At 40.5% G+C, this 13765-nt stretch overlaps 1 protein-coding gene across 1 annotated transcript in view; it reads right to left on the bottom strand.

Annotated features, from left to right (window-relative positions):
- The window catches only part of LOC149233804 (uncharacterized), a 190257-nt gene extending 178207 nt beyond the window's left edge, over positions 1-12050 (bottom strand). The window contains exons 1-2 of the mRNA XM_089382299.1: positions 11933-12050; positions 2939-3660 (exon numbers count right to left, since the gene is read on the bottom strand). Of these exons, the coding sequence (XP_089238425.1) occupies positions 2939-3660; positions 11933-12050 (840 nt within the window). The remainder of the gene's footprint in view (positions 1-2938; positions 3661-11932) is intronic.
- Positions 12051-13765: the final 1715 nt, after the last annotated feature.

Here is a 13765-nt window from a genome sequence, read left to right as displayed (position 1 = left end):
ACCTTTCTGTTTAGCACTATTTCTTCGTGCAACTCATTGAGATATTCAGGCAACAGATCATCAATAGAAGGCAACCGACTTTCCTCTTCGTGATCTTCAATCAATGAAGGTTCAAATAGTCTCAAGTTTTCTGCAATAACAACTTAATAGATATGCATATAAGCTGGCAAATCAAGGCGAAAAGCATTTTCACCAATTTTCTCAAGTATCTTGAAAGGCCGATATCTTATTGGCTTCAACTTCTTACCTTCACCTTGAATTCTGTCTTTGCTAATGTACAGCCAAACTTGATCACCAACTTGGAAGCTATGCTCAATTTGATGCTTATCATGCCTTGCCTTGTACTTGGCCTGGCTTCTTTCCAGTTGTTCCCGCACTGCCTGGTGAATTTCTTGGATCTGTTCAACGAACTTGGTTGCTTTGTCCACATCACTGTGTCCATCAACTTCTATGTCTCTTCCAAAGACAAAATCCAAGGGAGACTTTGTTGTAAAACCAAAACAAGTCTCAAAAGGCGATCTCTGAGTAGAAGAGTACTTGGCATGGTTGTAAGCATGTTGCACATAAGACAAATGTTCATCCTGTTATCACCCCAAGAAACTCACCTAGGTTGTAAATTAGTGATGCTCGGAACATTACAAACTCAACAAATATGTTGGATAAATGATGGATGAATGAAACAAATGCTGCATATTCAAGCCAGATAACCACTTCTACTATAATTGACCCGAGACATGGGTGAACACCCCGAGACTACAAGGCTTTTAACCACCAACTACTCACAATTTGAGGATAAGGTGATAATGGAGAAAACTGACCACACCAACAGATGCACAAGACCCTGTGATGGCCGTCTGCAACCAGTTAGGAGGTCTGTAAATCTATTATCTAATACCCAGACATGATGACAGCTCTCTGGTATTGAAACAATAGAAACCTGCATGCACATTCAATGATACAGCTAAATCCTAACACAGAGGTGGGATGATAGCCCCTCTAATGCTAAACATTAACATAACATGAATCAATGCAAACAGGCACAGCCTGGAACAAGAAAGAGAAGTGGAAAGTGAGCAATTAACAGTAAAAGAAGCTTGTATTGGCTGGAAATGAAGACCAGACGCTGCAGGTTACAAGGTAGTTACAGTCTCCAGAAGTTGAACCTTACAGCAAGGTAACTTTCATCTAACACTCATCAACCTGATTACATCTCTGTTCTAGGTATATATGGTGTTACATTACAAAATATCTCTGTTAAACATGCGCGGAGGAGCCAATAAATGGTCACCAACCACATTTACATTCAGAAATGGGCCTCTGATACAAATCTGGCTGTGTTGTAAATGTATTTGACCTTCTCTGGCGCTCTGAGGTCCTCCTTTGAGCAGATGGCGTGAAATACAAATGAAACCATAGCCATTGAATGCTCTGACTTGATTGGCGATGTCCTGCTTCCTCCTCGGCCATACTGTTGATTAAATGCAGTCGCCGAACAATAAAATGGCTCAATCATGACTGTTTTGCTTATAAACAGTGAAAACGCTGCCAAACTGAGTATTCCCGCCCATTACTGCTTCAATTTGGACTTTAAAAGGTTCAGGCATGGTTCAATCATCTATCGGGTCCGCCTTTTGGGTTGCAATGCATATCTTAACCGGCCAATCCTATGTTTCTTTATATTTGAAAATACACATAAAACTGCTGCAAAATCATGAAAAATGGCTTTGGTGGACTTGAACAATATATATATTTTACTTCCGAACCCTTTTGGATCCGAGACTCATCGCAATTGGCACCTGCCCAGGCTTCCTTTATATTTTCTTATATTTCGTTATATAAAGAAAATGCGTCCAAAACCATTGAAAACGGCTTTAGCACGGATTTGAAATTTTAACAGAAATCATTCATAATGCCCTCGGGTCCGACCCACTGGGTCACAAATATATATGTGCGAAGGGCCCTACCCCCTTTGAAACCACCGATGCGATACGTCGATGCAATATCGGCGATCGCTCATCGCAAAATATAAAAGCCCAGACCTCTTTGTAAGTCCTCCATTGCAACTCGCCGATGCGATATCGGCGATCGCTCATCGACGATGTCTTGTGCCCTGATCCTTAGTGAAGCGCCGATGCCATATCCGCCGATGAGATCTGGACTGTTGATCGGCCAGATCGAATGACTGCGGTTCATTTGGACCTTTAAGCCTGTAATTCGGGTTTTTTGCATGGTTTTTGAGTGTCTTTGCCTCCTGATAGTGTATTTTTGCTTTCCCAAGGGCTTTTTCTTTTGCAACCAATTCGATCGGTGGACAACTTTTAATCAAAATTTGAAGATTTCAACAGCAATAATGGATCCTTTGGCATGATTTTAAGTGTATTTGCAGCCTTTGAGAGTGTTTTGGATCCACTTTCTAATCCCTTTGTATAGCAGAGCTAACACTGGCTCCTTCTGGGGATGAGATCCTCCCTGTGAGGTCTCAAGAACTACAGACCAATGCCTTCCTACAAAACAATCTTAAAAAGCATTTGCCTAATTTCCATTGGGCATGGAGTCAACTAAGCATACAACATAAAACTGTAAAAGAACTTAATTACAAACATTAAAGCCTGAAAATGTAATCTTCAAAATTTTCCCATTTGCTGGGCCACCAAAATTGTTTCTCCTACTCTCAACCCGGTTCATCATAGATCAGCAGGACAAGATTTATTTGATCCCCTACCTCAAACAGTTTGGGACATTTGAGCTTGATAGGTAGATAGGGATCATATTTCGCTTCCCTTCTGCGTATTTTTCTCCTTGGATGCTGTTCAGAGGAGCCTTTGAACACCTGCTGGATAGCTATGAATGTTGTGTACCTATTTTTATCTTCTGTGGCCTGCAAAATAAATATGAAAGATGCATCATTGTTTTCTTGTGCAGGGGACACAGAGATAACATTTGCTCCTGAATCTTTGTTTGAACAGCCCTCTTCCAAGGAGGAGTCCCATGACTGTGCATTTTCTTCTTCTGCCATCTGGTAAGCTGCCCTTTCATTCCGAGTGTTGGCCATCTGAGCAGGCATCAGAATATCAAGACTGAAGTGATCAGTATCAGTCTTGAGCATTGAATCTTCTCCTGCCTCAGTGTTCAAGGGGAAACTATGAGGGATTGTCACTGGAGCAGGCAGAGAAACATAAGATGATGGGGAGTCTTCTTCTCCCTTCTTGATCACTGGGCAGGGGATGAAAGCAGGCTGGCTAATTTGCATATAGCCAGGAGAAGAAGTGCTGGCTTCAGGTTCAGGTTCTTTGAGGATGGTAGGACCTGCTGCTGACTGTTTCTGCTGATGAGCTTGTTGTTCTGCAGGTACAACAAACTCATGAGCAGTGCCTCTGGATACTGCATTTTCACATGCAGCTCTGGTTAGGAAAGGAACACCTTCCAAACCATGGGCCTCCCCCTCTTCTTCGTATAGCTCTTCTTCTGAATACTGCTCAGCTCTTAACCTAGAAATTTCAAAGGCCAATAGCTCTATCATCCTGGCCATTTCGTCGATCTCATGATCTAATGATGATGAGAGCCCATCCCTCTGCGAGTTTCCAGACTCAGTATTATCATAGAGAAGATCTTCCTTATCCCCCCAGTACTTTAAAAACACATCATCTAGGGCCTCAATGTCTGCAATAGACTTAGGGGCTAGTTCATTGAACCACTTTTTAGCATTGCCCTATAGGCTTTGGACAAAAATCCTCATCCATACATCCTCTTCATAGATATCCAAGTTATCAGCAAAGTTATAAAAGGATTAGAGGTGCTCCTCAGCTGATACTCCTTCTGTACCAGTAAACTTTGGCATGTATTCCTGATAATCTCCTGCAGGCATGGCATTTAGAGGAACAGGAAAGACCAGAGGTCTATACCTAGTAGCAATGATTCTTTCTATTTTTGTGGGAGCTTGCTGGCTTGCCATGACTGAGGTATATGAAAGAATACTGGTAGGCTGAGAGGAATTAATCAATGAAAAGGATGACAGAAACAGAGGAATATGATGGACAACATGGAAATCTTCTTTCAACTGAGGTTTGAAAGGGAACTGAATGGGTAAGGAGCTGAATGAATCTCTGAAGGTGACATTCACTAACAGAGATACATGGAACCTTTGAGGCTTACCTGATCCTGGTGCTCCCTATTGCGACATTTTCTTCTACTGAACGATCTTCTCAGGATCGGGCAATGGTTCAGCTGATATTCTGAAGATATCTTTGTGCATGCTTCAGCAGCTGCGCCAGAACTTCAATTTGGAGTCGCCAAAGGATGGCCTTCCTCCAGTGGAGTTGCCAGACAGATGATCACAACCAAAATCTATGTTCAAACCTTGTCTGTCATCAAAGCTTGAAGCTATGTCGTCTCCCAGTGAAGTTGAGCTTCGATTCTCTTCTCCCCGACAACGACGCTAATTAATGTTATCACCCCAAGAAACTCACCTAGGTTGTAAATCAGTGATGCTCGGGAACATTACAAACTCAACAAATATGTTGGATAAATGATGGATGAATGAAACAAATGCTGCATATTCAAGCCAGATAACCACTTCTACTATGATTGACCCCAGACATGGGTGAACACCCCCAGACTACAAGGCTTTTAACCACCAACTACTCACAGTTTGAGGATAAGGTGATAATGGAGAAAACTGACCACACCAGCAGATGCACAGGACCCTGTGATGGCCGGCTGCAACCAGTTAGGAGGTCTGTAAATCTATTATCTAATACCCAGACAGGATGACAGCTCTTTGGTATTGAAACAACAGAAACCTGCATGCACATTCAATGATACGGCTAAATCCTAACACAGAGGTGGGATGATAGCCCCTCTAATGCTAAACATTAACAGAACATGAATCAATGCAAATAGGCACAGCCTGGAACAAGAAAGAGAAGTGGAAAGTGAGCAATTAACAGCAAAAGAAGCTTGTATTAGCTGGAAATGAAGACCAGACGCTGCAGGTTACAAGGTAGTTACAGTCTCCAGAAGTTGAACCTTACAGCAAGGTAACTTTCATCTAACACTCATCAACCTAATTACATCTTTGTTCTGGGTATATATGGTGTTACATTACAAAATATCTCTGCTAAACATGCGTGGAGGAGCCAATAAATGGTCACCAACCACATTTACATTTAGAAATGGGCCTCTGATACAAATTTGGCTGTGTTGTAAATGGATTTGACCTTCTCTGGTGCTCTGAGGTCCTCCTTTGAGCAGGTGGCGTGAAATACAAATGAATCCATACCCATTGAATGCTCTGACTTGATTGGCGGTGTCCTGCTTCCTCCTCGGCCATAGTGTTGATTAAATGCAGTCGCCGAACAATAAAATGGCTCAATCATGACTGTTTTGCTTATAAACAGTGAAAACGCTCACAAACTGAGTATTCCCGCCCATTACTACTTCAATTTGGACTTTAAAAGGTTCAGGCATGGTTCAATCATCTATCAGGTCCGCCTTTCGGGTTGCAATGCATATCTTAACCGGCCAATCCTCTGTTTCTTTATATTTTAAAATACACATAAAACTGCTACAAAATCATGAAAAATGGCTTTGGCGGACTTGAACAATATATATATATTTTACTTTCGAACCCTTTTGGATCCGAGACTCATCACAATCGGCACCTGCCCAGGCTTCCTTTATATTTTCTTATATTTCGTTATATAAAGAAAATGCGCCCAAAACCATTGAAAACGGCTTTAGCACGGATTTGAAATTTTAACAGAAATCATTCATAATGCCATTGGGTCCGACCCATCAGGTCACAAATATATATGTGCGAAGGGCCCTTCCCCCTTTGAAAGCGGCGATGCGATATCGGCGATTGCTCATCGCAAAATATAAAAGCCGAGACCTCTTTGTAAGTCCTCCATTACAACTCGCCGATGTGATATCGGCAATCGCTCATCGGTGATGTCTTGTGCCCCGATCCTTGGTGAAGCGTCGATGCCATATCCATCGATGCGATCTGGAGCGTTGATCGCCTAGATCGAACGCCTGCGGTTCATTTGGACCTTTAAGCCTATAATTCGGGTTTTTTGCATGGTTTTGGAGTGTCTTTGCCTCCCGATAGCATATTTTTGCTTTCCCAAGAGCTTTTTCTTTTGCAACCAATTCGATCGGTGGACGGCTTTTAATCAAAATTTGAAGATTTCAACAGCAACAATGGATCCTTTGGCATGATTTTAAGTGTATTTGCAGCCTTTGATAGTGTTTTGGATCCACTTTTTAATCCTTTTGTATAGCAGAGCTAACACATCCCAAAGCTTGGGATGCTTGCTGCAATAGCCCTTGAGCAACTGGATCACTATCCTATTGACTACCTCTGTTTGGCCATCTGTTTGTGGATGAAATTCTATGCTTTTCTTAAATCTAGTGTCCATCAATTCCCACAGACTTGAACAAAACTTCCCAACAAATCAAGAATCTCGATCAGATACAATAGAAGTGGGTAACCCAAAATGAACCCGTGCATGCTGAAAGAACAATTTCATTGTTTATTCAGCTGTAACCTGCTTGTTACAAGGTATCAAAATACACATTTTGCTAAACCTATCCACAATAACATATAAATAATCATGACCTTTTCTAGATTTTGGCAATCCCCCAACAAAGTCCATGGAAACACTTTCCCAAGGACGAGAAGGAACTGGAAGTGGAGTGTACAACCCTAATTTTCTATTACTGGGCTTGCTTGTAGCACACATAGTACACCCTTTGATATATCTAGGAACTGTCTCATGCATTCTTGGCCAATAGCAGAATCTTTGCAGCTATGCAACTGTTTTACTTACACCAAAATGACCTGATATTAGAGAAGTATGTGCTTCTCGGATTATGTTACCTCTTTCAATTTTTGGAATGCAAAACCTTCCCAAACGATACAAGAGTTGGTCCTTAACATAATAATCCAATTCTTCTACTTGTTTGCCATGACTTAAAGTTGCATATACATCTTTAAAATCTATGTCTTGAGCATATTGTTCAATGTAGCTTTCATGCATTACTGAGTTATGCTTAAGTATAGTAGATGCATTTATGATTGGTCTGGACAACATATCTGAAACCTTATTGTGTATGGCCTTCTTATATCTGATGACAAGATGAAATTGCTGTAGAAAACCCATCCACCTATAGTGTCTTGATTGCTGCAATTTAGTTTGTGAGTGCAAATATTGAAGTGGTTGATGATCTGTATGGATGATTGTTTCTTTTCCCATTAGGTAATGTTTCCACTTTTTCACACTCTGTACTAATGCATACAATTATTTATCATATGTGGGATAATTAACTACTACATAATTAAATGTCTCAGAATGATAGCATATGGGTTTACCGTGTTGCATCAACACTGCTCCCATGTCATAGTCACTGGCATCTGTTTCAATCTCAAATGGTCGTTGAAGATCTGGCAGTGCTAGTACTGGTGCTGTACTAATTTTTTCCTTTAAGGTATCGAAGGCTTTCTGCTATTTTCCTCCCCACTAAAACACCTTGTTCAATCCTGTTAAAGCATGTAAGGGAGCTTCAATCAAGGAAAAGTTAGCAATAAACTTTCTCCAATATTGTCTTGCTCCTAGGAAACTCCTAACTTTTGTAGCAGATTTGGGTTTAGGCCAATTCACAATGACTTCAACCTTAGAGGGATCTATCTTCAATTCACCACACCCTACAATATGATCCAAATAATTTAAAGATGTTTCTCCAAATTCACATTTTGATAACTTCACATAGATATTTTCTCTTTTCAAAACATTTAAATTCTGCTTTACATGCTTCAGATGTTCTTCCCATGTTTTGCTAAAAAGAAGAATTTCATCTAAATATACAATTACAAAATCATCAATAAAAGGTCTGAGTACATCATTCATAACTCTCATGAAAGTGGCAGGAGTATTATTTGAGCCAAAAGGCATAACCAGCCATTCATACAGCCCTTGCTTTGTTTTTAAATAAGTCTTCCATGCACCTTGTTCTACAACTCTGACATGATGATAGCCACTATGCAAGTCTAACTTGGAAAAGTACACTGCCTCTTTCAACTGATCTAATAGATCATCAATGCGAGGAAGAGGATAATGATTCTTGATCGTTATTTTATTCAGTGCTCTGTAATCAATTCACATCCTCCACGAACCATCTTTCTTTCTCACCAGTACAATTAGAGATCCACATGGTGATGTGCTTGGTCTTATAAACCCTTTATCAAGCGGCTCCTATACCTGCTTCTTGATCTCTGCATTCTCTAAAGTGGATAACCTCTACATTCCGATGTTAGGTAATGGAGCATCTTGCTACAAATGAATATCATGTACTATTTCGCTTTTGGGTGGCAGACCTTTAGGTTCTTGAAATAGGATATCATATTCTGAAACAAATTTATCTAAATCAACTTTCTGTTTAGCATCACAACCTTCAAATACATTGGTTTTATCAGGGTTATTTTCCTTTACAACCATTAGTAAAAATTTCTTGCATGAATTTACAATTCTTTTCATTTACCTTGAGTTTATGAGAGAATAGTTATTTTTGAGTTTATGAGCTCTTACAATATATTTTATTCCAACTTTAGTGAGTTGATACTTATTTTCAGCCCTATAGAAAATGGCTTTTCTATCATACAAGGACTTCCTAAAACAATGCCACATATATTCAAGGGAACTATATCTAACTCAACCTCATCTACAAATGTTGACCCAATAGCAAACCTAAGTTTACATTGTATGGTCACTTGTAGCTTTGCCTTATCACATACCCAACCTAATGGATATGGCTTCTTGTGCGGCATTGTTAGTAAGCCCAACTTCTTTACAATTGTTTTAGAAATCAAGTTTATTTGTGATCCACTATCAAATAAAGTATCAATCTTTTGGTGCTTGGAAATAACTATAATATGAAAAAGCTCATGTTTTTTCCTCTCATTATCTTCATTATCAATAGATTGTGCATAATTACTTGTAGATGCTTCAAATTTTTTACCTTTTATACCTGTGGCTATGACTGTTGTTTCATCACCTGAGTCTGACCCCAAGTCTTTCTGAATAGCAACATCCGCCTTCTTCTTCTTACCACCGAACTTCTTAGGTTTCAGCTCCGGATGAAAAGACCAGCAGTGTTCATTATCGTGCCCATCCTTCTTGTTGTGAGTGCATGAAGGTTTGTCTTTCTGTACAGTGCTTGTCTTCCTCTCCTTCCATTTCAGCTTCTTCCTTTCCTTGTTCTTGCTTGAAGAGGGTTTTGATGATCCCCCAATCTCTGGGTTCACATTCTTGCCTCTAGCTTCTAGATGTGTAGGCTGGACTGATACATCATTTAGGAAGTGGGATTAAACATGAGAATGGTGTGCTTCAAATAGCTATGCAGGCCACCTATATACTTCAACAAAGTTTCAGGTGAGTCTAGAGAAATTCCTAGAGTTAAAACTCTTTTTCTAAATTCTTGGGTATAACTTTGTACACTTTAGCCCTTTAATTGGCGAAGAGTTTTCCAACTCATCATTGCTTGCTACATATAAGCTACTGGATAGAATTGTTTTTTAATGGCAAAAACAAATTCATTCCAGGTAGAAAATTTTTTACCATGTCTCTTTAGATCAACTTGTGTCTTGCCTTCCCACCACACTAGTGCAGTTCCTCCAAGGCGAAGGCTAGCCAGTTGAATCTTTCTCCTTTCTAAATCAATGTTCTGCACCCTGCAATATACATCAATTTGTCTAATCCAGTTATCTATCTTTTCTGCATTTAATTCTCCATCATAAATTGGCAAATCAAATTTCACATCTAATTTAATCAAAGATGTTTTCTTCTTTTTCTTTTCAGGGCTAGTTTTATGTGAAGAAGATGATGAGGATGGTGATGCTGGAGTAGATGGTGGAGAAGGTCTCTATTCTTTTCCTTTGCCTTCTGGATGGGAAACTAGAAGAGGTTCCTCTGCTCCTTTATCTGGTTGAGGTGCTGAAGTGTTTTCACCTTGAACTTTCTTAAACTCTCGATACATCTCTTCCACCATGGCTCACATGAGAATAAAACTTTCCATGAATTGGGCTTATGATTCTCGTGGAGTTTCTTCTGCCATTCTCCTGTGAGAATATACTCTCCCAATCTCTAGATTAGCCTCAAAAATTTCTCATTTTCCATGTTTTAGCTTTGACCTAGTTAGCATACAAAAATCCAGCACAAGCTTGTCTAACCTTAGCAAACCTAAAGCTCTGATACCACTTGATTTGAAAATGCGATCTTAGGTTTCTTTTAAGGTATTATAGACTCATGTGCATGGATTTTCCTATATCACTTGGTGCAATGAATCGATAAGATTGCGAATAATATAGAAAATGAGCAGTTAGAGAAACATAATAGAAATACACAGATAACATAGCAAAATAATCAAGAAGTTCACCGAAAACTCCTAGGCTATGTCTCCTGGTCTAGCCTTCAGTGGTCACCTCTCTATTATGTCTTCAAGAGCAGAGTTTTACAAACTGAGCTCAATTTGAGTCTCAACACAACAGATACGAAATAGTAGGAGTTTACTTGAATCCCTCAAGTTTCTCTGAGTACACAGACTCTCCCTCTCGCTTTTTGTCTCTATCTTCTCTCTGTCTCAACACTACCTGCCTTGTCTTTGTCATTCAATGGCTTTTAAGCCAATCGGTGTTTGTTTGTTCATTCTCCCCTTTGGGCTGTCTAGCTCCCGCCTCTGTCCACTCAAATCCCCTCTGAGTGTTAAACAATCATTTTTTAACATCTTCAAGGAAGGTGGCCACCTGTTCTGCAATAGAAGGGACCATCGGTGCAGTCGAAATCCTTGAGAACATGTTTTTCTGTTTACACAGAGAAATACACTAAAAACTCTGAAAAACTCAGAAAACTCTTAAAAACTTGGGTCCAACTTTAAATCACTATCGCAAATCACTTATTCATGGTTTTCTTCGTATTTGGGTTTATAGAAGAAAACCACAAATACGAAGGAAAACCCGACAAATTCCCCCATATCGGACTTCAAATACTATAATATTGCATTCATAAGACCTTTCAGGTCCGACCATATCGCATTGGCCGCATTCCCTTTGTATTTTATTTATTTAACGAAAATGCGAAATACATATAAAAACCCTATTTCTGGAACTCAAAATATATTAAAATTCATCCATAACCTCATAGGGTCCGGCTATCGCAAGTCGCAAGTGTATTAGTCGCGCTCCTTTGTATCGCTCTGATGTGATAATGTGATGTGATATATTGCAATCACATATCACATGGTCTTCGGACCTTCGTAAGCCTTTCCCTTTGTGTTTTGCCGATGCGATATCGCGAGTTAACCTGGCCCGTCGATATGCATGCTTGATTGACGGTCCTCGTTGACTCACGTTGATCATTGTCACAACTTTCATAGGGCCACCTCCGATAACCTTCGCTTGCCACCGCCGATTGTGATATGCAGATCGGATCTAGATCGTTGATCGATTAGATCCAACGGCACCTGTGCATTGTTCTTTTGACCTCCGATAGGCTCTGTTTTCTCTTTTTCTTCATGTTTTTCTCTCTCGATAGTGTTTTCCGTTATTTTTAAAGGTTCATTGTTTTGCGATAGTTTTTTTTTTTTTTTGTAAGCTAAGGAGGGACCATACTTTTTCCATTAATTCGAATTGAAACTAGTACATTTTCATGGTGGCCTCAACCCGCCCTGAAGGGAAACTGGGTCTGTTGGCCACCTTAAGTTTTTGACAGCCATCCAAAAACAAAAAATACTAAGTCTTCTTGTCCAGGCTAAGTAAACTAAACATTCAAAAAGATTACTACTGATTCTTATTTGCATTATAAACTGATACTGAAACCAAAACCTATCCACCGGCATTCAAAAAACTATGGAAAGCATATACATATCTCCAGATATTAACCAGCCATGGCTTCTTGCTGATCATATTCTTTCTTTATTCCCGGATTGATCTTCTTTATCTGCTGCTGTATCTCTTCCAGTTTTTTTCCTACATTATCAAGGACCTGAATGTTCTGCATTTCTTTCTTCAAATTAGGAATTCCCTGGGCCAATCAACCATCTCCATGGCAACCTACTCCATAGCCTTAGCCAACAACCTTTTCATAACCCAGTATACATGCAAGGCTTGTTTATACAGTGTCATGCGTCCTCTAGTATTCCCTGGATCCGGTAGCAGGTATTCCCAATCTTCCATTTCTGATCCTGACTGACCCTGAGTCGCTTCTTCCTCCAATTGCTGTATTATTCTTCTGATATCCTCATTAGTGTTTTCACTGTAGGCTTGCTCTGCGAACTGTATCCTCTTCTTCAACGTTTTTCTATATCTTCTTGCCGGTAATGGTTCACATTCCTCCCGTTTCCCTTCCGACCATCCTCTTCCTCTACTGCGTCGGCCTCATCCCCATCCTGCTCTTCCTCTAGTCACATAGTTTCCTCTGCCTCCCAGACCTTTCATACCCGAAGTGCTCCCGAAGTCGCCTCCCTCCTCTCGCCCTTTGCCTCTCCTATCTCCATACTTCCTTTCTTCCTGTGGTTTGTCCTTTGATTGCCTCTCATCCTTCCATACACTCTTTCTTGGTTGCTCAGATCTATCGTGGTCAGAATCAAACATTTCCACTTCATCCTCAATCTTGTCCTGAATTTTCTGATACTGCTCTATAGTTTCCCCAGCATCGATTCTTTTCCCTTTCTTTTGTGGGCTTTTCCGGCCTCTTCTCTCCTCGTCCACTTCATTTCTCATTCTTCTCCTTGTAGCCATTTGTTTCCTCCTTTCGGTGCTGCCTAGTTGTTTTCTCTACCTCCTATGCCTTTCTATGGACCTAACTAAAGTTTTCACCACCCTGTCTCTTTGCGAACTCTCTGCAGTTTCGTTAAATGGACTCCTTCCTTTACCTCACCTCCCTCCTTTATGATTTCTCCTCCGCTATTTCTCCTCCTTTCTCTTCTCCCGATTCTTCTGCCACCTACCATTTTCATGACCACCCACCTCCCTTCGTCCTCCTTCTGTGCCATCGTACCCACGTCCAATCTCTGCAGCATTACCTCCACCAACTTCGTCTTTCATTACTTCATCACAAATCCTCCTTGGAATAATATCCTTTCTGCTGATCTTTCTGTCTCCCTTCATCATTATCCAAATCCCATTTGCCTCATCATCATCCCTCACCCGTTTCGTATTAATTTCCCTGATCGTTGCCATTATCACCCCGATCAGGGGTCTTTGGCGATCTTTTTTATTGTGTTGTGGTTCCATTATGGTCCTGAGTGATTATTGTAGTGAGTTCATCCCATCCCGGTTTATTCTTTATTGTTGGCCAGCTGCTGTCGACCCTTCCCCCTGTTCTTTGCATCCCCAGTTTGCAAGGTAGTCTGTAGCTTTGTTTCCTTTTCTCCTGATGTGGTTAATGATTTTTCATTCGATTCTCTTTAAAATTTCAGCCAAGTCTTGAACGATCCCTACCGTCCTCCAACTTCTTGCTACTTGCTCCCAGTCTTTCCCATTGTTGAGATTTCGTAGCATTTCCACTACTATCTGTGAGTCACCTTCAATTTCCAGATTTGTGTAGCCATTCCTTACTGCTATCCTTAGACCCTGATAAACAACCCACAGTTCTGCTTCATTGTTGGTCATTACGCCTCCCCATTCTGCATACACCCATCTTGTGCGTCTCTCACTGTCTCTAAAGATGCCTCCAAAACCTGCCGGCCCTGGGTTCCCTTTGGAAGCCCCATC

The sequence above is a fragment of the Pinus tabuliformis genome, chromosome J (assembly GCF_031772625.1).
Source record: "Pinus tabuliformis cultivar Carrire ecotype Pingquan chromosome J, CPIR1, whole genome shotgun sequence".
NCBI lineage: Eukaryota > Viridiplantae > Streptophyta > Pinopsida > Pinales > Pinaceae > Pinus > Pinus tabuliformis.
Note: the sequence above shows the minus strand (reverse complement) of the source record. Positions and strands in the feature narration are given on the sequence as shown.